Here is a 24,723-nt window from a genome sequence, read left to right as displayed (position 1 = left end):
GTTGCTGACATGGGCACAGAAGCGTTTGATGCATTTTATTGCTGATGTGTGATATGGGAAAATCCGGAGCAGCGAATCACACCCTGCATTGGGCAATGCTCAGCCAACTGGGCTGGGAAAGTTGCTCTCTTGCCTCAGAGCAGGGATTCAGGGCAGCACTCTTTGTGACAGCAGCATTCGGATAATGGAGACAACTACCCCTGGCACACAGAGTTAATGGGCATTAGGGGACCATGGGAACAGGCAGCTCTAGAGGCTACAGAAACCCAGTCCAGGCTTTCAGGTTTTTAATTCATTCCGCAGATTATAGCAGCTCTCCTAGCATTGTGCTGGAGTACTGGGATCAGACACTGACTGTGAGAAGACCGTGCTCTCCACTGAGCCCCAGCCCCCTACCTTCAGTGCAGCTCCTCTAGCATCACATTGGGGCATGAGCAGGGCCGGCTCCAGGGTTTTTGCTGCCCCAAGCAGCCAAAAAAAAAAAAGAAGGCCACAATTGCGATCAGCGGCTGCTCCACCCTGCCACTTTCTTCTTCAGCAGCAATTCGACGGTAGGCCCTTCCCTCCGAGAGGGGCCAAGGGACCCGCCACCGAATTGCTGCTGAAGAGCCCGCCGTGCTGCCCCTTCCCCTTGGCCGCCCCAAGCACCTGCTTGCTGAGCTGGTGCCAGCCCTGGGCATTAGGGCTAGCACTGAGTCTGACGGGAAAGCGCTCTCTGCAGCAGTGGTTCTCAATCTTTTTTCATTTGCGGACCCCTAAACACTTTCAAATGGAGGTGCAGAACCTTTGGAAATCGACTGCGTATATATAGTGGAATCCGGTTCACTCAGCTTTCAGTCTAGTCTTTTTCAGACCGCTTAGACCAATGGCTCTGAACCTTTCCAGACTATTGTACCCCTTTTAGGAGTCTGATTTGTCTTGTGTACCCCAAGTTTCACCTCACTTAAAAACTACTTACTTACAAAGTCAGACATAAAAATACCAAAGTGTCACAGCACACTAGTACTGAAAAATTGCTTGCTTTCTCATTTTTACCATATAATTATAAAATAAATAAATTGGAATATAAATATTGTACTTACATTTTGGTATATAGATCAGCATAAACTTTTCATTTGTCCTGGCTTCACTAGTGTTTTTCATTTAGACTATTGTAAAACAAGACAAATATCTAGATGAGTTGATGTACCCCTTGGAAGACCTCTGTGAACCCCCAGAGGTACATGTGTCCCTGATTGAGAACCACTGCCTTAGACATAGTGGGTCTAGGGACCACAGGTTGAGCTTTACAGAAGATTCCCACCAGTTCCTGCAGCACAGTGCCCCCTACAGACATGTTGGAGCACTAGGGCCAGCACCGACTTAGAAGAGAATCCACCCCCTCCTGAGATCCTCAGGCTAATTCCTGCAGCACTCAGAGTTCTTCTTAGCAGGTTAACCAGTCTGACTCTCCATAATCTGGGAGAGCTACTGTCAGCTCAGCAGATGGTGCCATCTTAGGGTGACCAGACAGCAGGTGTGAAAAATCGGGACGGCGGTGGGGGGTAATAGGAGCCTATTTAAGAAAAAGACTCAAAAATTGGGACCGTCCCTATAAAATCGGGACATCTGGTCACCCTATGCCATCCAGCCACAGCAATAGCTAAATTCAGCTGGAATAAGTAGAGGCTTTCATTCTACTTATCACTATGTGGCTGGCGTCCAAGTTAAATGGGAGCAAGGTCCATTGTGACTTTTCTTTTAATAAACTCACCAGGCTCAGATAGTGCAGCCATTGGGACCCATGTAACTATTGAGATAGGAAACAAGGTAGATGCTAGATGATCCTGTTTGGTGGAGTAGCAGCCAGAGGCTGGTTTTTACTGAACAGCAAACATCAGAGCAACAGATGCATCATTGTGGACCAAAATATTGCCAAATTTATTTTTTAGTTATAAAGCATAAAAAGGTATCAAAATAGGAACCAGTCGCTTCGATTTATTAGAACAAAAAAAATAATGATGGTGAACTGTGATGTGTTAGTGGTAGAGTTAAGGGTATGGCCCTAGAGCTGAGAAAGCACCTCCAGCCAACTGTTGTGTATTAAAATACACACACACATACACACACGTGAAATTAAACACTTAAGTAAAAGCCATTCAGAATTCAGACTGAGACCCTTGGAACTACACTAGGCAACAGAATATGAGGACCAATTTTGCACAGATGAGCCAGATGGATTCTCTCATAACAGAACTTTCTAGCTCGTCTTCCCAGGGCCCTGATCCTGCATTGTGTATGGGCACAATCCTCTGTGTGGATTCAGCTGCAACACCGGAGCTTAAGATTCATAGCTCCAAAATGTCAGCAACATTAACTAGGATCAGCCAGAGTATTTTACCAAGAGCCCAAATTACTTGTGGTTGTGTTTTTTTTAAATTAAATGCCTCTCACGAGCACAGAATATTTTATTAAATAACCAGTATTTTAATAGGACCTACAAAAATACCTGTCAGTCCCTTTGCTCACCCTGCAGCTGCAGTTACATTAAAGAGGAACCATCAAGTTAAAAACAAAAATCACACTTCTGTCTGAAATATTTTAACCTAATATTCTTAGAAGCAAGCCCTCAGACTGCACAACTCCAAAACCAATTAGAGGAAAAGAATATTTTTGTCAGTCTGTTTACTGCATGCTTGGCAGCCCCTGGGAAGAGTCAGTCTCACTCTTTCCCTTCTAGAGTCAGCTTCCCGTCTAGCTTGTGTGGGTCTTTCACACAGCCACAAGGGAGAGAAAAACATTTGTTTTAAAAACAGGAAAATGTGATTGTAAAACCACAACAATGGGCTGGGGAAAGACATGGAGCTGCTCTGAGGCTGAGCTCAGCTTTTGAAACTGACTTGGCTGCAAGTTGAAAATTGGCTGCTTGCCTCTTTAATAGGCCATCTCTAGATGCCTAAGCTGAGCTCCCCCTGCTGACTGCAGAAGCCGCTGTAGAAACCCCCATCTCCAATGCTTAGCTGGGTTCTGCATCCTGAACCTACAGCCCCAGTTGCACTAGCAAACCCTCTTGACTGCCTGAAGCCACAAGTAACAGCGAAATTTGTGATTTCAGTGACTACAGAGTGAGCTCCTTAACAATATGATTTTCTCATCAGGCCATAAATCATTTTTAATGGGGCATTTCTGTGGATTCTTGAGCATTTTTATCATCAAAAAGCCATTTAATAACGAACACTGTACACTCAGAATAGCAGCTCTGACATGGGGAATCTTCGCTGAAAGCCTTCAATGACACGCATGCCTATTGTCCTCCACAAACCTGCTGCTTGCTACTCTAATCACAGAAACTCAGATGGAATGACTTCCTGGAAAGACTCTGTGCAGGACCACAGGATATTTTGCAAATGTCACCACCTGAGTGACTGGAAAATGTTTATTTCCCTTGAAAATACCAACAGGGTTTGCGTCCGGATAAAGAAATAATTGCCGGCAATTTTTTTCATAAACAAAAACAAACCTGAGAGGAACAAAAGCTTCTGGCAGCCGCTGGAGATTGTGTGCTCCTACCACTGCGAGCTGCCAGGCAGCGTGGCGTCTGCAGTGCAATAAATCCTCCCCTCACAGGCTAATTCCTCTGGCCTGCAACATTCCAATGTCTACAACTGGGTCCTGAGCCCAAGCTGCAGTGGAATCATCCCAGAGGAGCTGTCATTCTCTGCAGCAAATAAAACAGCTCTCGTTCATGTCGCACTCCCCGTCAGTACTGGCCCAAGCCAGGAAAGCTAATGATCCAACCAGCAGACCAAATTCGGTGATGAATCCTGGTCATGTGCCATTTGAGGCACATTGTCAATACGCTAAGGCCTGGTCTACACTAAGCGTTTATACCGAATTTAGCGGCGTTAAACTGATTTAACCCTGCACTCATCCACACAACGAAGCCCTTTATATTGATATAAAGAGCTCTTAAAACCGATTTCTGTACTCCTCTCCAACGAGGGGAGTAGCGCTCAAATCGGTATTGCCATGTTGGATTAGGGTTAGCATGGCTGCAATTTGATGGTATTGGCCTCCGGGCGGTATCCCACAGTGCATCATTGTGACCGCTCTGGACAGCAATCTGAACTTGGATGCACTGGCCAGGTAGACAGGAAAAGCCCTGCAAACTTTTGAATTTCATTTCCTGTTTGGCCAGCGTGGAGAGCTGATCAGCACAGGTGACCACGCAGAGCTCATCAGCACAGGTAACAATGCAGTCTCCAGAGAATCGAAAAAGAGCTCCAGCGTGGACTGCATGGGAGGCACTGGATCTGATCGCTGTATGGGGAGAGGATTCCTTGCTAACAGAACTCCATTCCAAAAGACGAAATGAAAAAATTTCCAAGGCCATGATGCAGAGGCCACACCAGGGACCCAGCACAGTGCCGTGTGAAAGTTAAGGAGCTCAGACAAGCCACCAGAAAACCAAAGAAGCAAACGGAAGGTCCGGGGCAGGGCCGAAAACATGCCACTTCTATGCTGAGCTGCATGCAAAATTCTAGGGGAGTCCGCCACCACTACCCCACCCCTGTCCGTGGATTCCGAGGTGGGGGTGATAATCTCAGCCATGGCTGAGGATTCTGCGGACGGGGAAGATGAGGAGGAGGAAGAGGAGGACGAGCTTGCAGAGAGCACACAGCACTCCGTTCTCCCCAACAGCCAGGAGCTTTTTCTCACTCTGACGGAATTACCCTCCCAGCCCTCCCAAGCCACTATCCCATACAATGAAGCCATGGAAGGGACCTCTGGTGAGTGTACCTTTGTAAATATAAAACATGGTTTAAAAGCAAGCATTTTTTAATGATTAATTTGCCCTGAGGACTTGGGATGCATTCGCGGCCAGTACAATTACTGGAAAAGTCTGTTAACATGTCTGGGGATGGAGCGGAAGTCCTCCAGGGACATCTCCATGAAGCTCTCCTGGAGGTACTCCAAAAGCCTTTGCAGAAGGTTTCTGGGCAGCGCAGCCTTATTCCATCTTCCATAGTAGGACACTTGACCACGCCATGCATGTAGCAAGTAATCTGGTATCATTGCATGACAAAGCCTAGCTGCGTATGGTCCTGGTGTTTGCTGGCATTCAAGCAACATCCATTCTTTATCTCGCTGTGTTATTCTCAGGAGAGTGATATCGTTCACGGTAAACTGGTTGAAATTCGGGAACTTAATTAAGGGGACAGAGATGGCCATTCCTACTGGACTGTTTGCCTGTGGCTTAAAAGAAATCCTTCCCTGCAGGTAGCCAAGCAGGGGGAAGAAGGGGGGTGATTGGCGCTGAGCTTTTTCGCATTTGGCTAGCAGGAATCTTCCCTGCTACCAGCCACGCAGTGAGGGGGGGAGGGAGGTGTTTAGCAGTGATCTTCCATGATACCAGCCACGTGGTAGGGGGAGGGGTAAAGGGATCATCCCAGAGAATTGGATGTGGGGGTAGTTTCTGCTGCTGCATGTTAACAGAAAAGAAGCAGCACTCAACGGGCTTTGCTTGCTATTTGGGAAAGGGTTATACTGAAATGGGTAACACAGTACAACTTTATAGTGCAGACAAGTCCTTAACCATAGTCCTATTGCAGAACTGGGAATAGAACCCAGGAGTCCTGACACCCACACTCTGCTGCTGGCAAAGTATGTATCATGTCTCATTCCAGTGGGTTGGGCACACAGAGGCTAACAGCCTACTTATGTCTTTGTCTCATGTGGTCGAGGTTTGTACTATGGATCTGGGTTCAGATCCTGATGATGATCCTTGCAGGAGTAAAATAATCTGTGATCATGTAATTAAAAGCTACCTCACAATGCATCCACAGAAGGTGGCTGCAGTAAAGTATCATGGTAGATAACATATGCTCCTAGTGCAATGATGTGCCTAGGAGAGCACATGCAATACTTGGATGTATAAACAGGAATATCAAGCATAGCCTGGGTATTACATCTGCATATAGTACTAGCGAGACCATGCATTTGTGATGCTGGCAGACACGGTACCAGCTCATGCCGAGGCCCAGACCTCACTGAACACTGACAAATGCATAGCTGGAAACCAGGCTGGCTTACATGTGTGTTAGCATTATTAGAATAGACGTTAAGTTGATACATTTGTTTAGTATTTAGATTGATGAAATACTTGTAGGACACTGAATGTACTGATTGTATAAAGTTATATTGAGTGTTTGCAGTGTAAACCTGTGCGACAAATCAAACAGGAGCGACGCCTTCTCTAATACAAATACTGGCTTCCTACAGAAGGTGTTAGGTCCTGCCCAACGAGAAGGCCTTTGAAACCAAATAAGTCATTGAGACACATCAAAGAATAAAGACTTTGTTAATTGCATTCCTCTTCCTGCCCAGGAAGAGGAGACCTGTGCATGAACTTGTCCCATCAGCTTGGACTCAAGAATCACTAAGCATAATCAAAAGACACCCCGTCACCCCCTGCTGTTTTGCCTAGGTTACCCCTAAAGAACATATGGAATTTTGCTTACTATAGAAGTTTCTATCGTGTTTTGAAACCTAAGGCTGCATCCCATTTGTGTGTGTATGTTTACCTGGTTTAACCTTGTAAACACAGTAGAACCTCAGAGTTACAAACACCTCGGGAACGGAGGTTGTTCATAACTCTGAAATGTTCGTAACTCTGAACAAAACGCTGTGGCTGTTCTTTAAAAAGTTTACAACTGAACATTGACTTAAGACAGCTTTGAAACTTTACTACGCAGAAGAAAAATGCCGCTTTCCCTTTTTTTAAAAATAGTTTATGTTTATCACAGTACTGTACTGTATTTGCTTTTTTCTCTCTCTCGCTGCTGCTGCCTGATTGAATACTTCCAGTTCCAAACGAGGTGTGTAGTTGACTGGTCAGTTCGTAACTCTGGTATTTATAACTCTGTTCTTCTACTGTAACGCACTTCTTTTTCCTAGTTAATAAATCTTTAGATAGTTTATTATAGGATGGCTACAAACATTGTCTTTGGTTTGAGATCTGAAGTAGTTGACCTGGGGTAAGTGACTGGTCCTTTGGGACTGAGAGTAAACAAAATATTGTTGAGATTTTTGGTGTAAGGGACCATCTATCATAAAGACAACCTTGCTTAGGTGGCAAGATAGATTGGAGTGCCCAAGGGCACTGTCTGTGATACCATGTTAAGGCTGTTACAGTATTTTAGGAGTTCATACTTGTTACTTGGTTGGTAAAATCTAATTATAGAATCAATTTGGAGTTTGTCCCCTGTTCCTAGACAGTCTGCCTTGAGGTTAGCACTCACGATCGTGAGCCAGCTTGACAGCCGGTATACTGCATCCAGGTCTGGTGTGTTGACAAACTAGAAAGAGATCAGAGAAGGGCTACAAGAACAAGTCAAAGTCTAGAAAACCTGCCTCCCAGAGTGAGATTAAGATAGCTCAATCAATGTAGTTTATCCAAGAGCAGGATAGATTTGATCATGGTTTATAAATACCTACACGGGGAGAAGATTTCTGACTGCAGAGGGCTCAACGTCTGGCTTCAACTTCCAGACAAATTCAGGCGAGAAATAGGACACCTGTTTTTAACAATATGGGTAACTGACCATTGGAACAACTTATCTAGGAGTGTGGTGGATTCTCCCTCTCTTGGTGTCTTTGAATCAAGAGTGGATGTCTTTTTAAAAGCTATGCCCTAGCTCAATCAGATGTCATGGTTTTGATGCAGAAATTAGTGGGTGAGGTTCTCTAGCCTGGATTGTGCAAGAGGTCAGACAAGAAGTTCATAATGGTCCCTTGTGGCCTTAAATCTGTAAATCTTTGATTAATCCTGGCATTTCCTAATTTTGGAATGCTTGATTTTGCAAACAATGGTCTTTTCACACATCTCTAGATAGACAGATAGATAGAAAACGAACAAACCAAAAGGAACGTAAAGGGGGACGCAGAGCCTGGAATAGACAGACAAAGATTGGGACAGAGGGACAGGGAGTACTGAGGAGATGGCTGGACACAATGTACTGAGTATAGATTACAACATGTGGACAAAGCTGTAGGCTACCATGGGAAGAACACAAAGCACTATACATAAGTTCTGGCAGGCACAAGCACAGTCATGCACACACGCATGTACACAGGCAGATGCATATATGCTTCGCTTTGGGTATGTCTACACTGTGAGAGAAGGTGTGATTGTAGCGGGGTTAGACATATCCACGCTAACTTTAATCTAGCTAGCACTGGTAGCAAGAGTAGTGAAGATGTGGTGGCATGAACTTCAGCACAGGCCAGATGCCCCAGTGGCTACACAGGGTCCCTGGTGAATTTGTACTGAGGTGGTGCCTGCACTGAAGCCCACACTGCCACGTTTTCACCACTTTTTACCCATGCAAGCTAGATTAAAGTTAGTACAGCTATCCTCATTACAATCACACCTGCACATGCAGGGCAGACATATCCTGTGTCCACACAAAACTTTGGATTCCAAAACAACGTCAATGTACAGCTGTCATGCCCCAACCCTGCTCCAGTTGTGGGGTTTGAACCTATGGACAAACATACAATGACACAGATGTCCCCTCCTCAGGAACACAGATGCACACACTCAGAGACACCCCACACTGACACACATGCATCCACATGGACCAACATGTTAACCACACACATGGACAGGTATGTGTGGATGCATGCACACAGAAGCAGAAATACACAGAGCAGTGTACACCTGCTCAGAGAGGTCCATGCACACAAAAAGGACCCAACACACACACACACACACACAAAAATACACCCACAAGATGTGTTCCCAAGAGATAATTTTCCAGCTCTAGAGGCTCTCTCTGTGCTGGGAAAACCCATGCACTGGTTCTCACCATCATAGTATATACACTCAGCTCAGCAAAGCAAAGTACTCCGTGTGCTGAGTGGGTGCACCTGTGTAGGGTCCCAGCCTGCCTGTCTGGGTCCAGGAGCACCATCCCCCAGAAGAGCCAGGCTGCCCTGACAAAAGCTGGATTCTTTCCCTTCTCTTTAAAAGAGACACAGAAAACACATCAGAAATTAATGCATTGGTAAATCTTTCCACCAAGACAGCTCGGATATCAGTCCCCACCTTATTCCAGCAGACAGGCTAGGGCTGAAGCCTGCGTGTTAACACTCAGCTCCCATGATAATCACCAACGAAGGCTGGTGGTGCACAAGGAATTACATTATGTCAAGAACTCACTGAGACAGACTTGGAAAATGAACACCTCAGTTAGTCCCAGACGCTTCATTTTCAGTTACTGCTGCTCTTCGGAGAGGAACCAAAGTAAGCCTGGAAGCCTGGAGGGGCTTAATGCCTTTCTCCGGCTCTCTGCTGTTCTCAGCCTAGCAGACTCCAGAAAACTGCCGCCACCATTGTAGTGATGCTGCTGCTCGGGGTGAAGCTGCCCCCTCTTGGGGCCTTGCCCTCTGGGAGAGGCATTTTGAGACATCCCTCAGCCATGCTGTAGGGAACCTGCCGGCTCACTGATACCGTCAGCAATCTCTCGGAGTTTGAGGATGATTGTCCTCTATAAAACACTGACAATGATTATCACTGCTACCATCTGCTTCAGCATCTCGCCGGTACAGGGCTCCATAATGCCTCCAGCACAGGAAAGGGAAGTACTTACTGAGGCCAGAGGCCTCTCAGTGGCAGGAGCTGCAGGCCAGAGGCCACAGCCTGGATCTCCAGCTGGAGAGCCTGAGAGAAAGTCAGAATGTTGCCCTGCTACTGGCGGGGGCTAGCAGTAGCTGCAGCAAGAGGGCACAGAAGTGTAGCATCCCCGAAGGATAATAGGGCTATATTGGGTCTCCGGTACCTTCACAGCCTGGGGCTGGGCTGGGAACTGCAGGTTGTCTCTTATTTGGCTGTAGCAGTTACAGCACATGTGCCTATCTGTGTGATGGCTGACAGCATGGACTGAACCAGGAATCTCCAGAGTTAAAAACATGAGCTGCTAGAACATGAACTAAAGAACCAGGCTCGCAAGCTGGGGCTATAACAGACTCATAATCTATATGTCAGGACAGTGGGGGTCCGATAAAATACACTCAACAGTCCCTCACGCTTTTATGGTGAGACCCAGTGAAGGAATCCTCAGGTTTACACAGTGTGTGACTGTCTGGGGGCTAGAGCCTGCAGAGACCAGCACTGGAAGCAGTTCCTGTGAGCTTGTGGCACAACCAGCATGCTGCCAGATATCAGTTGCTGCTACCATAGCAGTACATAGTATTACTTTCACCTGGGGATCGCACAGTACTATACAATTTATAGAGTTCAGGGACAAAAAGGACAATTGTGATAATCTAGTTGGACCTCCTATATAATACAAGCCAGAAAACTTCCCCAAAATAATCCCTAGAGCAGATCTTTTAGGGAAAGTCCAAACTGAATTTTAAAATGGTCAGTGATGGAGAATCCACCAGAACCCTTGGTAAATTGTTCCAGTAGTTAATTACTCTCACGGTTAAAAACTTTTTACCTTATTTCCAGTCTGAATTTTTCCAGCTTCGACTTCCAGCCCTTGGATAGTTAGAACTTTCTCTGTTAAACTGAAGAGCCCATTATTAAATATTTGTTCCTGTGATAGAATGCACCCAGTATTCATACCCTAAAAAATTATTAGTTTGTTCAAAGTATGCCTTGTGAGGTATCATTTGAAAACTCATAATTTGCTGGTTGCCACTGCCCTAATAAAATGTGTGTGGCCACATTGTATGTGAAGTTATAAGATACCTCTGTATGTTATTGACACATGTCCCAAATCCCACAGCCCTACCCAAAGAAAAGTTGGCAAACAGGTCTGTCTCAAACAAAGTAATGTTTGCTCCACTTAATTTGCATATAGCAATAAACAGAATCATCAAGCAGGAAAGGAATCAAAGAAAGTTTAAACAGGTGCGGAAGAAGCATCAGGGAACATCCTTCCACATAGACATTTTGTCTCCTGGTACCCAGCTGCAAATGTTTTTCAAGAGGGGAACTAAAACTATAAAAAGGAGATGCAAACACACCACAGCAACCCCTACTCTCCTGGCCTGTCACATTCATGGTACCTGAAGAGATAAAGGAAGCATTAATGGGATTCTGGGAGAAGGGGTCCTGACCTAAGAAGTTTGGTCAATAAGGCTGCTGAAAGCACATGGTGAAAAAACTTTGCTTTGAATTTAACTGTGTGTTCGGTTAGGAACCAGTTGCATTTTATCTTTATTTTTCTTGTAATCATTTCTGACTTTTATGCGTCATTACTTGTATTTGCTTAAAATCTCTCTCTTTCTAGTTAATAAGCTTGTTTTAATGTTTTATCTAATTCAGTGTGTTTAAATTGAAGTGTCTACGAAACTTCATTTTGGGTGACAAGTTGTGTTCATAGTGTTCCTTTTAAAGAAATAACAGACTTAATATATTGTTGTATTGTCCAAGAGAGGGCTGGGCAGTACAGGACCTACATTTCTGGAGAATAATGTAAAACTGGGGTGTGAGTTGGGTCATCCTGCAATATAACCAACTCTAGTGAAAACCAGAATGTAACCCAAGAGTGGCTGGATGGCTGCAGTTACACATAGACACTCCGGGTGTGACCTGCATGCTGGTAGGCTGTTTATGAGCAGACCAGGTAGGAGCTACTTCGGGAAGGCATTGTAAGGCACCCAGGGTTTCAGGTCAGGGGTGATACAGCTGCGCATTAGTTTAGATTGTATCCTGGTATGTCACAGTTCCCCATGTAGATACTTATACAGTGTAATTAATTCATCCCCGAACCGTCTCTTTGTTAAGCTAAATATATAAACTCAAAGAGCTCAGTCACTATAAGACATGTTTTCCAATACTTTAATCATTCTTATGGCTCTTCTCTGAGTCCTCTCCAATTTATCAACATCATGCTTGAATTGTGGGAACCAGAACTGGATACAGTATTTCAGCAACAGATTCTAGTGCTAAATATAGCGATAAAATTGCCTTTCTACTCCTACTTGAGAATTATGCATCCCAGAATTGCATTTGCTTTTTTGGCCATAGCATCTCACTGGGAGCTTTTGTTTGGCTGATTATCCACCATGACCCTCAAATCTTTTTCAGTCACTGCTTCCCAGGATAGAGACCTCCATTCAGTAAGTGTGCCTGCATTCTTTGTTCTTAACCGTACACATTTACATTTAGCCATATTAAAATGCATATTGTTTGCTTGAACCCAGCCAGGGCCGGCTCTGGCTTTTTTGCTGCCCCAAGCTAAAAAAAAAAAAAAAGAAGGGGGAGGCAGGTCCACCGGAGCAGAAAAGTGGGGAGTGGGCACGGCGTGGCTGGAGTGGCAAAGGGGGGGGAACAACACAAAAACCACAAGGTTGGAGCAGCAAAGTGGGAGGGGGGGCCGGAAACAACAGCGCAGCCGGCAAAGCAGGGGAAAAACAAAACAAAAAACCCCTACAGGGCAGCTGGAGAAGTGAAAAAAAAGCAAAAAAAAAAAAAGCGGCTGTTCCGCCCTAGGTTTGGGCGCAATGCCGCCCCGTAGACTCTGCCGCCCCAAGCAGGAGCTTGCTCAGCTGGTGCCTGGAGCCGGTCCGGAGCCCAGCTTACCAAACGATCCAGATCATTCTGAATTAGTGACCTGTCCTCTTCATTATTTACCACTTTCCCAATTTCTGTGTTATCTGCAAACTTTATCAGTGATGATTTTATGTCTTCTTCCAGATCTGTGATAAAAATGCAAAATAGTGTAGAGGCAAGAACCATCCCTGTGAATCCCACTAGAAACACACCCGCTTGATGATGATTCCCCATTTACAATTACTTTTTGAGATCTAACAGTTAGCTAGTTCTTAATCCATTAATGTGTGCCATGTTAAATATATATCTTTTTATAGTTTTTTAAATCAATATGTTGTTCGATACTGAGTCAAATGCCTTACAGAAGTCTAAGTCTATTATGTCAACACTATTATGCTATCAACCAAATTTATGTCATAAAAATAAAGATGAGATCTATTTTCTATAAATCCATGTTGATTTGCATTAATTACATTACATCCTTTAATTCTTATCAACAGAGTCCCGTATCACCAGCTCCATTGTCTTGTCCTGGGTGGATGGCAGGACAGCATGCCTCTAGTTATCTGGGTCATCCCATTTACCCTTTTACAAGGAATATTAGCTTTCTTCCAGTCTTCTGGAGCTTCCTTAATGCTCCAAGACTTAGGGCATGTCTATACTTACCAGTAGATCAACAGTGCTGCAATCGATGCAGCGAGTGTCGATTTAGCAGGTCTGGTGAAGACATGCTAAATCAATGGGAGATTTGTGTACTCCACCTCTGCGCGAAGTGTAAGGGAAGTCGATAGGAGACATTCTCCCATTGACAGAGCGCAGTGTAGCCACTGTGGCAAGTGGATTTAACTACATCAACTTCAGTTATGTTATTCACAGTTGCAGAAGTTAGATCTATTTACTGCGGTAGTGTAGATTAGTCCTACATTAATGGTCCAGTGAGCCCCTCAGCCAGCTTTTTAAAAACTCTTGTATGCAAGTTATCTGGATCTGCTGATTTAAAAATGTCTAACTGTAGTAGATTCCGTTCAGTATCCTCCTGAGATACTAGTGGAATGGAAAGAGTTTTGTGATTCCCACATGATGAGACTGCATCATCTGTTTTTCCCCCAAGTACAGAACAGAAATTTTTATTGAACATTTCTGCCTTTTCTGCATTATTATTGATAATTCTACCATTTTCATCTAATATATTAATACCATTAAAACTTCTTCTTATTGTCCTTAGCTCTGCTGATCATAGATGTTGCCTTGTGTCCTTTTGATTCCTTTATCAATTTACTACAATTCCTAACTTCTGATTTATATTCATTATTACCATGCTCCCCATTCTTCCATTTGTTATATATTTGTGACAGGGTGGACTAGCCCCTGAGGCCCCCTGCTGGAGGCCTTCTGGTCCTGCCACACCCTGCCCCAGAAAAGGGCAGTAGAGAGGTCCCCAAGCTGCCCAGAGTGGCAGTGTGGGAAGCAGCTAATCAGGACCCAATACGTCAGTATAAGAAGAGCTGCAGGGCCAGAGTGAGCTCAGTTGCTTGCTAGAGCTGAAGGAGAGTGGCTGGTGCTCCAGACTGGCTGCTGGGACTCCACAAGGACAAGGCCGTGAGGTAAAAGTGAAGAATTTGCGGGAGCCATGGGCAAGTGGCCAGGCAATTATAGCAGCAACACAGTTTATTTAAAGGGACATTGTGGATGGCTGCTATCTATAAGGTCCCTGGGCTGGGACCCGGAGTAGAGGGTGGGCCCAAGTTCCCCCCACCAGCCACTGGGAAAATGGCCTGGACTTTAAGGCACCTCAGAAGGGGAACTAAACTATAGTGGCCCACTGAAAAGCTGGGGCCAGAAAGGCCCTGAGAGAGGCACTGCTCTATTCTGGAGCAGGGACAAACCAAGAGAGGCCCGTGTTGGACTTGTACCCCAAAAGGGGTTTATGTTGCGTTTATCATAGATTATTAGGGTTGAAAGGGACCTCAGGAGATCATCTAGTCTAACTCCCTGCTCAAAGCAGGACCAATCTCCAAGGACTGAACTTACAACCCTGGGTTTAACAGGCCAATGCTCAAACCACTGAGCTATCCCTCCTCCAAATCAGACAGATTGTGTATGACTTGACCGGAGGGCAGAGTCACTGAAGACCCACCCAAACTGAAAGAGAGTGCAGGCACACACACTGGGCCAGGGGGAGCTCGCAAGAGATGAGTGTGACCCAGTTACAATATTACATAGAATGGGTCAGGATCATCACCCTAACAAGAGCACACATGCACAACAGACACAAACTCAGAGAAATACAATGCAATGTAGACACCCGCTCCCCAGAGTTGCATACGTGGACACACATTCAGACAACTATCACCCAAAAGTGGGTGTGTCACCAAGTGGGAAACGACTTGTCCTGGATCACCATCACTCAGTTCCCAGATCTTTCACACCATGTGCTTTCCCACACCCACAACAAAGGATGGTTTACTCTCCCACACCCCAGTAAATTCTTCCCATCCTAGTCCAGGACAAAGTAGTCTGGAGTAGGATCTACCTGCTAATATGCTCCTAATGCTAATGTTAGCAGTTGCTGCCTCTAACACAACTCTTTGGCTGACAGCAAGAGAAACCTGCCATAAATCCAGATCCATTTCCTCCAGGATGCTTCTTACTAAGCTTTTCTCAAGCTTACTGTGCTGCACGCAATTGCTTGTAGATCTGCATTTACCAATATTATAGCTTCCAATCTGCCTAGACTTGCCTTAAAAACCAGTCATCAGAGACCTATGTTGTCATAAACAGATAGTTAAGGGTTGATGTCTCTTTTACCTGTAAAGGGTTACAAGCAGTGAACCTGGACCACCTGACCAGAGGACCAATCAGAAGACAAGATACTTTCAAATCTCAGTGGAGGGAAGTCTTTGTTTTGTGTAGTTTCTTTGTCTGTTGTTCTCTCTGGGTTCTGAGAGTAACCAGATGTACCTACAGGCTCTCTAACTTTCTGTTCAAATAGTAAGTATAAGTACAAAGGCGGTTTAGTCTTTTTGATTGTTTTCTTTATTTGCAAATGTGTATTTTGCTGGAATGATTTTAATTTGTATTTGTGCTGGGGGGAAGGCTTCTCTCTAGTGTCTATAAGCTAAAAGACTCTGTAATGCGTACCATCTTAATTACAGTGACAACTTTTACTTTTTTCTTTCTTTTATTAAAAGCTTTTCTTTTTTCAGACCTGATTGATTTTTTTCCCCTTGTTGAGGCTCAAGGGAATTGAGTCTGTACTCACCAGGGAATTGGTGGGAGACAGGGAGAGAAAGAGGAGGGAGGAAGGTGCATTTCCCTTTGTTTTAAGATTCAAGGAGTTTGAATCACAGTGATCTTCCAGGGTAACCCAGGGAGGGAAAGCCTGGGAGAGGCAACGGTGGGGGAAAGGATTTACTTTCGTTGTGTTAAGATCCAGGGGGTCTGGGTCTTAGGGTCCCCAGGGAAGGTTTTGGGGGAACCAGAGTGTATCAGGCACTCCAAGTCCTGGTTGGTGGCAGCACTACAGGATCTAAGCTGGTAATTAAGCTTAGAGGAATTCATGCTGGTACTCCATCTTTTGGACTCTAAGGTTCAGAGTGGGGATTTATACCATGACATATGTAACTGGCAACATGTTGGAAATCTGTATCTGGAGACCTGAAAGAAAACATGTGGCTAAGCAGAACAGCCTTGGCCACAGCAGCAGTTAGCAGAAACACCCCATGCAACTTGATGAAAGCATCAGGAAGTCTCAGATGCCAGCTTCTGCCCACAGGCACTAAACAAATACCAGAGAAGGTGTCCATGGCCTGTATGTACAGATCAGCCCACAGCGTTTACTTTAAAATGAGCATGGGAGAGAGAAACAACAGAGGGTCCTGATCTGCCAGTCCTGGTGCAGCTAGCCCCTGCAAAGTTGTCAGTAGTCTGAACTCACTGAGACCTTCAGCACAAGCAGCAGGTGTTGCTATTGCTTGAGTTAAAGGAGTTGTCCCATTAACTGGGGCAGTAGCAGACTCATTGTCTCATTGTCCAGCTGCTAAAGAGAGACATATAACCTGCTGACCAGATAGGTTACTCTCGCATGCCTAATCCTCCAAATGAGGTCAGTTTGGGCACCAACTCCTCCTCTCACAAATAACCCAAGCTCAGAGTGACATCACAGCACTGGACTGTCGATTGGCTGAGCTTGTCTCACATGACTCTCAGAAACCCTACATTTCAGAAGCCGAACTGGGGTGAAATTGCAGTGGCAGACAAGACCCAAGGTGCTGTCATAGATGGAGGGACACTGGCAGTGTCCACGGCTACAGAGAGAAAGATACCCAAGGTCACCGGTGTCTCCATCTCTTCCTCAGAGTTGCTCAGGGGGAAGGACTGTGGAATTCCTGGCTCACTCGTAACATCCATGGCTATCTTTGAAACATTCCATTTCTTTTATATGCACTTCTACTGGAATCCATCCCAAAGGTATCCCTAGGGACGTCAGGATGCATCTTACTATAAACCCAAATACAGAACACTAGGGGCTCCAATGCCAACAAGTAGCTGCTGACTTTGGGGCTTCATTTTCATTTTTAGGTCCAGTGCTGAACAGCCATAACTCCAACTGAAGTTAGTGGGAGCTAGGGGAATTCAGCATCTCTGGAAAACAGGCCCACGGTATCCCAGCTTGGGCTTCCAAAGACTGTGACACCCATTATTAGTGGACACTTGGAAAAGTTGGGCCTAAGGAAAAGAGCCAACCAGTCAAATCCAAAGGACAGCAGGAGAGATGATCACACAACCTGCCCAAGGACAAGCCCAAGTGCCATTGGACAGACACACCCCACCCATAAAGAAACAGTCTTCAGCAAGCAGGCCAGCTCCAGAGGCCCTTTGTTTTATCTGCTCAGATCTCCCCATGACAAAGCTTGCAATGGCCCTTTTCCAAGCTTCCCCAACAAACTCAGGGATAAGCTAAGAATCAGTTTGTTTTTGCAAGCTTGTCCCTATCCCATAAGACAGCTATGGGGAGAAGATATGCACACCTGGAACTCCTGAGTTCAAATCTCAGTTCTGCTGCTTGGGAAAAATCACTCTGTGTCTCACTTTCCATATCTGGAAAAATGGCTGATATATTATCCCAATGCCCACACACGTTAAAGGGCTGCAAAGTGCTATAGACCTACTGGGTGTGATTTTGAATAAGGAAAGCAGCTTTCTGCATGAACTAGCCTCCTCAGCATTAATTTAGTCTCTGGCAAAACACGTATCTTCTTAGCCTAGTAAAAATGCCAGCTCCATCACAGCCCATCATATAACATGGTCCCCTGCACGTAAATGGTGTGAACAAATACCCGCATTGGTCAAACACTCTTGCTGCACCTTTGAGTACAAAGCAATGGCCTATTTGGGTTACCTAGGGAGGTGGTGGAATCTTCTTCCTTAGAGGTTTTTAAGGTCAGGCTTGACAAAGCCCTGGCTGGGATGATTTAGTTGGGGATTGGTCCTGCTTTGAGCAGGAGGTTGGACTAGATGACCTCCTGAGGTCCCTTCCAACCCTCATATTCTATGATTCTATGATTTCCATGATCAGCCTCCAACACAGAGAAGTAAAAGCAGCAGCTACCCTGTAGCAGGGAGGGCTTGTGGCCAGTGCTCAAAGAGGAGGGGGGATTTGCTCTTTGTCAGATTGATCTAGTTTTTCCATTTCACACTTGAAAGCTCTGATGGCTTCAGTTTCTAGCCCCCAGAGCAAGAGAAGGAAACTTTGGAAGTGACATACCACCCTGTGCCAGGCCTGACTTCACTCCTACAAGAGTACAGTATAAGCAGATTGGAAACAAGAGATCCTGCTCCAGGGCTAATGTCACTGCTGCTCAGAATGGGAATGAAATCCTCACTTCCTCTTCTGGATCTCAGCCCCCAAGATTCAGCACTGACCCTGTTTGCCCCACTTCCCTCCTGAAATTGGTCCTCCTCAGTGCAACCACTGGGCAGAATGTGGGGTCATGCCCCCCAAATGTTACTCTCCTGTCATGGTGCCACTCAAAGTGGTTCACAGAGAGCAGAGCTTCAGGTGCAAGGGTTAGAGCTGGAGGAGCAGCTACAGTTTGAGGTAACAATTTTGAGCTGGGACATAAGCTCTGGGGTCTCTAGGATGATGTCGACATTGCAGGTTGGCGCGAACTTCCCAGCACAGGTAGACAGACTTGCACTAGCAGGTTTCAAAGTAGCATACTAACAGTAGCAATGTGAACCTTGTGGGTGACGCTGGAGTTCTGGCTCTGAAGTAGGGTGACCAGACGAGAGGAAGGAAATATTGGGACTCATGGGGGGGAGGGAGGTCGCCAGTGGAGAAAAAAAAAGTGCCAATTGCTGCCAGCGGAGCAAAAAAAAAAAAAAAAAAAAGAGTACCATGAAATATCGAGACAAAATGCCTAAATATTGAGATGGGGGATGGTCCTGATTTTATCAGGACGTCTGGTCACCCTACTCTGAAGCCGAGTGGGTAGCTTGGTGATCTCTGTCTAATGGAATGCTGAACTGTACTATACTGTTCAGCCACTAGGAGGTACTGTGTGTAAAATACGTAATGTAAATTAACCTCAGCCATAGCTGGCAGAGCATTAAAGGATCATATGATGAATACATCTGCTGAGTGTAAGCAAATTCTATAACCAGTCCATATCTGGTACAAAGGAGCATGACATGGTGTCAGGAGTAAACTAAGAGAAACAGAATAAACAGCAAAAAGTTGCAAACAGAAAGAACAAAACTATAAAGGTTGTAGGATCTCATCTACATGCCATTCAGTGACCAGAAAACTTTAGCTTTGACAAACTTTCAAAATGGACAGAGAATATTTTGCAATATTTTGCATTGCAAACAAACTTCATTAAGAAACTAGAGATATACAGGTATCTTCTTTAATTTATACTATGCAGTAGCAGGCAGAGCATATCTTTAAATTCTTTGATTTTACTGAGGACAGTCACAAAGATGACTATAAAAGGGTTCTGGCTATGCTGATGCATACTTTACACCTCAGAGAAATGCGGTTTATGAAAGAGCATATTTTCACCAGAGAATTCAAGAACCAGGGGAAAATATTAAGTGTTATATAAGAGCTCTGAATACATTGGCTGAAAACTGATTTGGGAAATGCAAAACGTTAAAATATCAGAGACAGGCTGGTTACTGATAAAAACTTGTCACTGGCTACTATTTAAGCTATTTACAGCTAAACAGATAGCAAAGCAGTTAGACTTAGTCAAACAGCAGGCAGGAGCAACTTGAGAAACCTGAAACAAGCGTAGAAGCTATAAACAAACATTGATTGTTAAAAGTCATTATAAAACCTCCTAGGCAAGGAAAGAGAACTCCCAGACTAAGAGGGACAAAGTCCAGCCTAGACACACAAAGTGTGGAAAAGAGTCATATCTCAAGAGATGATGTTTGTCCAGCTAGAGGTGCATAGTATAATAATTGTATGAAATATGGATATTTTGTATAGGTTTGCTGCACCAAAGCACTCAGGGAGTAGACTCATATTACAAACAATCAAGAGCCATTGTTTCTGGGATTGATCACTTGTGATGACGTAGAACCTGCCTGGAGAGTGAAACTGAATATTCATGGCAAGACCATGGCCTTGAAACTTGACTCTGGAGATGACATCACAGTCATCTCATAGATTCATAGATTCTAGGACTGGAAGGGACCTCGAGAGGTCATCGAGTCCAGTCCCCTGCCCTCATGGCAGGACCAAATACTGTCTAGACCATCCCTGATAGACATTTATCTAACCTACTCTTAAATATCTCCAGAGATGGAGATTCCACAACCTCCCTAGGCAATTTATTCCAGTGTTTAACAACCCTGACAGTTAGGAACTTTTTCCTAATCTCCAACCTAAATCACCCTTGCTGCACTTTAAGCCCATTGCTTCTTGTTCTATCATTAGAGGCTAAGGTGAACAAGTTTTCTCCCTCCTCCTGATCACACCCTTTTAGATACCTGAAAACAGCTATCATGTCCCCTCTCAGTCTTCTCTTTTCCAAACTAAATAAACCCAATTCTTTCAGCCTTCCTTCGTAGGTCATGTCCTCAAGACCTTTAATCATTCTTGTTGCTCTTCTCTGGACCCTCTCCAATTTCTCCACATCCTTCTTGAAATGTGGTGCCCAGAACTGGACACAATACTCCAGTTGAGGCCTAACCAGCGCAGAGTAGAGCGGAAGAATGACTTCTGTTAATGCATCCCAGAATCATGTTTGCTTTTTTTGCAACAGTATCACACTGTTGACTCATATTTAGCTTGTGGTCCACTATAACCCCTAGATCTCTTTCTGCCATACTCCTTCCTAGACAGTCTCTTCCCATTCTGTATGTGTGAAACTGATTGTTCCTTCCTAAGTGGAGCACTTTGCATTTGTCTTTATTGAACTTCATCCAGTTTACCTCAGACCATTTCTCCAATTTGTCCAGATCATTTTGAATTTTGACCCTGTCCTCCAAAGCAGTTGCAATCCCTCCCAGTTTGGTATTATCTGCAAACTTAATAAGCATACTTTCTATGCCAACATCTAAGTCGTTGATGAAGATATTGAACAGAGCCGGTCCCCAAACAGACCCCTGCGGAATCCCACTTGTTATACCTTTCCAGCAGGATTGGGAGCCATTAATAACTACTCTCTGAGTACGGTTATCCAGCCAGTTATGCACCACCTTATAGTAGCCCCATCTAAATTGTATTTGCCTAGTTTATTGATAAGGATATCATGTGAGACCGTATCAAATGCCTTACTAAAGTCTAGGTATACCACATCCACCGCTTCTCCCTTATCCACAGACTCGTTATCCTATCAAAGAAAGCTATCAGATTGGTTTGACACAATTTGTTCTTTACAAATCCATGCTGGCTATTCCCTATCACCTTACTGCCTTCCAAGTGTTTGCAGATGATTTCTTTAATTACTTGCTCCATTATCTTCCCTGGCACAGAAGTTAAACTAACTGGTCTGTAGTTTCCTGGGTTGTTTTTATTTCCATTTTTATAGATGGGCACTATATTTGCCCTTTTCCAATCTTCTGGAATCTCTCCTGTCTCCCATGACTTTCCAAAGATAATAGCTAGAGGCTCAGATACCTCCTCTATTAACTCCTTGAGTATTCTAGGATGCATTTCATCAGGCCCTGGTGACTTGCAGGCATCTAACTTTTCTAAGTGATTTTTAACTTGCTCTTTTTTTATTTTATCTTCTAAACCTACCCCCTTCCCATAAGCATTCATTATGTTAGACATTCTCAGAAGGGACTTAAAGTAACTTTCAACCCCTCCTGGAGCTGAAGTTACGTGACCCAGCTCTGACTAGACCTGGAGGTATACTGAGCTGCATGGGCCTGTTCACCGGAGAAACAAATTACAAAAACTACATCTTTGCATTCAGAGTGCATGTGATCAAAGACAAAGACCCTTTTCAGCTGCAATGTGGCAGCCTAAGGAGAAAAGTGGAAGAGCTCAATGAAAAGTTTGATGATATTGGACTTTTGAAAAGAGATCCAGTAGAAATCAACGTAAGCGACAATACTGAACCATAGAGTGTAAAAACACCCCTACCAGATAGAACTTGGAAGAGACTAGGTGCAGATTTATGCAAATTCAGAGAACATCACTACCTAATCATTATGGACTATTTTCCCAGGTATATAGAAATAATGAATTTGAAAGACATAACATGTTGCAGTGTTATCAAGAAACTGAAGTGCATTTCACTTATTTTGGTATTCTAGAACAACTAGTGACGGACAGTAGACCATAATTCATGATAGCAGAATTTAAGTCATTCCAAACAAAATATGATTTTGATCATATTATTAGCAACCCACATGACCCACAAATGAATGGAGAGGCTGAGAGAGCTGTACAGACAGCCAAGGAAGTCCTACTGCAAGAAGATCCATTCCTTGCTCTTCTGAGTTACAGATCAACACCAATAGCAGGTATTGGATATGTCCCAGCACAACTCCATATGAGAAGAAAACTCAGAACTATTATCTCCAAATTATCTCCAAAGTGGCCAGACATGAAGAGAGAAGCCAAATCTGAAAAAAAAAGGCTAAAAGAGCTTATGCACACTTTTACAACAGCTGTCATGTAGAGAACTGCCAAGTCTAGAACCTGGTGACCATGTTCATGTCAAATTGGATGGAGAAAAAGGATGGACAACTCCAGCTGTTGTAAGGAAAAGGAATTCAGCACCCAGATCATATGTGGTTGAGACCGATGGTGGAGAGTTCAACAGAAACCACTGACATCTACAGTTTGTTCCTCAGAAAAAACAATTAACAGATTAAATGCTATAGATGGCAGATGCAGAACAAGAAGTAGACTCAAGGATTCCAAACTAACCACAGTCAGTCATTGCAACTAATGGACGGCCAGATGAGCAAGTTGTTATGTGTTTGGGTTGTGTAAGTAGAAAACCAGTACAATCCAGAGACACTTAACAGAGTGATACATACTGAACTTTACACAACTGTGATAGTGTAAATATTGTAAAAGGCAGGAATGTAGGACATAAAGGGGGAGATGTAATAGAATGCTAAATTTTATTATATTACTCAGCCATTAGATGGCACTGTGTGTAAAATACCGTATATAAATAGACTTCAGCCATACCTGGCAGACCACTGAAGGATACTGTGATCAACACATCTGGGGTGTATAAGCAAGCTTTGTCACCAGTCCACATCTAGTACAGAGAAGCATGACATTCTGGTTACATAAAGTGCTCTTGAGCCAGTGATCACAATTCTCAGCTTTTGAAAACCTATTAGCCATTTTACAGTGTGCCAGGGAGTTTCTGACCCAGTGACATGGTTTGTGGCAGATCCCTGACGACACGTCCAGCTCTTTAGTAGCCCCTTAGGTCATCGATTCCAAGCTGGGTTCAGCCTCTCTCCCCTAATTGACAAGACTGCCTGGCTCCTGATGGGGAGTGGGCAGGGAGGGGTCCCATTCAGGTTTCTCGACCTGACTTCCAGCCGGGAGCAGGGTCTAGCCACCCAGCTCTCCAGGGAGCAGCAGGCAGCTGGAATCTAGCTGCCTGGTTTTCTTGTCAATTTCTCAGCTCCTGACATGAAATTGACAAGACAGGTGATGTAAGGTCACATTGTCTACACAGACATTGCATCGCCCTAGATATACTGACATAAGTCTTACACCTCTCATGGAGGTGGCATTATTATGTTGGCATAGAAGGGCACTTACATCAGTGGGAAGCACTTACATTGGTGGGAGGAAGGCAGTGTAGAAACTGACATAATTAGGTCGACATAAGCTGCCTTATGTTGACTTAACAATATAGTGTAGACCAGTGGCTCTCGACCTTTCCAGACTACTGTACTCCTTTCAGGAATCTGATTTGTCTTGTGTACCCCCAAGTTTCACTTCACTTCGAATCTACTTGCTTACAAAATCAGACATAAAAATACAAAAATGTCACAGCACACTAGTACTGAAAAATTGCTTACTTTCTCATTTTTGCCATATAATTATAAAATAAATAAATTGGAACATAAATATTGTACTTGTGTATAAACAAGTCATTGTCTGTATGAAATTTAGTATGTACTGACTTCGCTAGCACTTTTTATGTAGCCCATTGTAAAACTAGACAAATATTTAGATGAGTTGATATACTCCCTGGGGATACACACACCCCTGGTTGAGAACCGCTGGCAGAGACCAGCCCTTAGACTCTAGTCTGGTTTTAAAACAGGCTTTTCATGAAACAAAGGAAACCATATAAAACAACAAGGAAAAGAGAACTGGGACCGGGCCAAGAGGTGAATCAGACAAGGGAACAATATGAGATGTGAGCATGCTGTGGTTGGGGGCAGTGGATGGGCCAGGGCCTAGAGGGGGGTGGAGATTGTGCTATCACTGCAGCTGAGTGAATTTTTTTTGACAAATAGTTTATTTGGCAAAAATGCAGTTTTGGGTCAATTGAAAATATTTGTGAAATTGGGTAGAAGACAGCGAATAGTTCCAGCCAAACTAACTGAAAAAAATTCAACTTTTTGTTTTGAAACGTTTCATTTCAAAATTTGGCTAGATTTATTTAAACACTTAAAGGGTATAAACCACGGGAAAACACAACAGAAAATGTTTTGCGTCAAATGAAACA

General features: G+C 44.2%; 1 protein-coding gene across 4 annotated transcripts in view; it reads right to left on the bottom strand.

Moving 5' to 3' along the window:
• The window catches only part of HDAC7 (histone deacetylase 7), a 255,735-nt gene that overhangs the window by 169,545 nt on the left and 61,467 nt on the right, over positions 1 to 24,723 (bottom strand). Inside the window, exon 1 of one of the 4 annotated variants that reach the window (XM_030546204.1) lies at positions 1,083 to 1,148. The exons of the other annotated variants lie outside the window; for them this stretch is intronic. Within the exon in view, the coding sequence (XP_030402064.1) occupies positions 1,083 to 1,143 (61 nt within the window). The 5' untranslated portion in view covers positions 1,144 to 1,148. Of the gene's footprint in view, positions 1 to 1,082; positions 1,149 to 24,723 lie in introns of those variants that run through there. 4 annotated transcript variants of the gene reach the window in all.

This window comes from Gopherus evgoodei, unplaced genomic scaffold (assembly GCF_007399415.2).
Source record: "Gopherus evgoodei ecotype Sinaloan lineage unplaced genomic scaffold, rGopEvg1_v1.p scaffold_42_arrow_ctg1, whole genome shotgun sequence".
NCBI classification, from domain to species: domain Eukaryota; kingdom Metazoa; phylum Chordata; order Testudines; family Testudinidae; genus Gopherus; species Gopherus evgoodei.
This window is presented reverse-complemented; position numbering and strand designations above follow the sequence as displayed.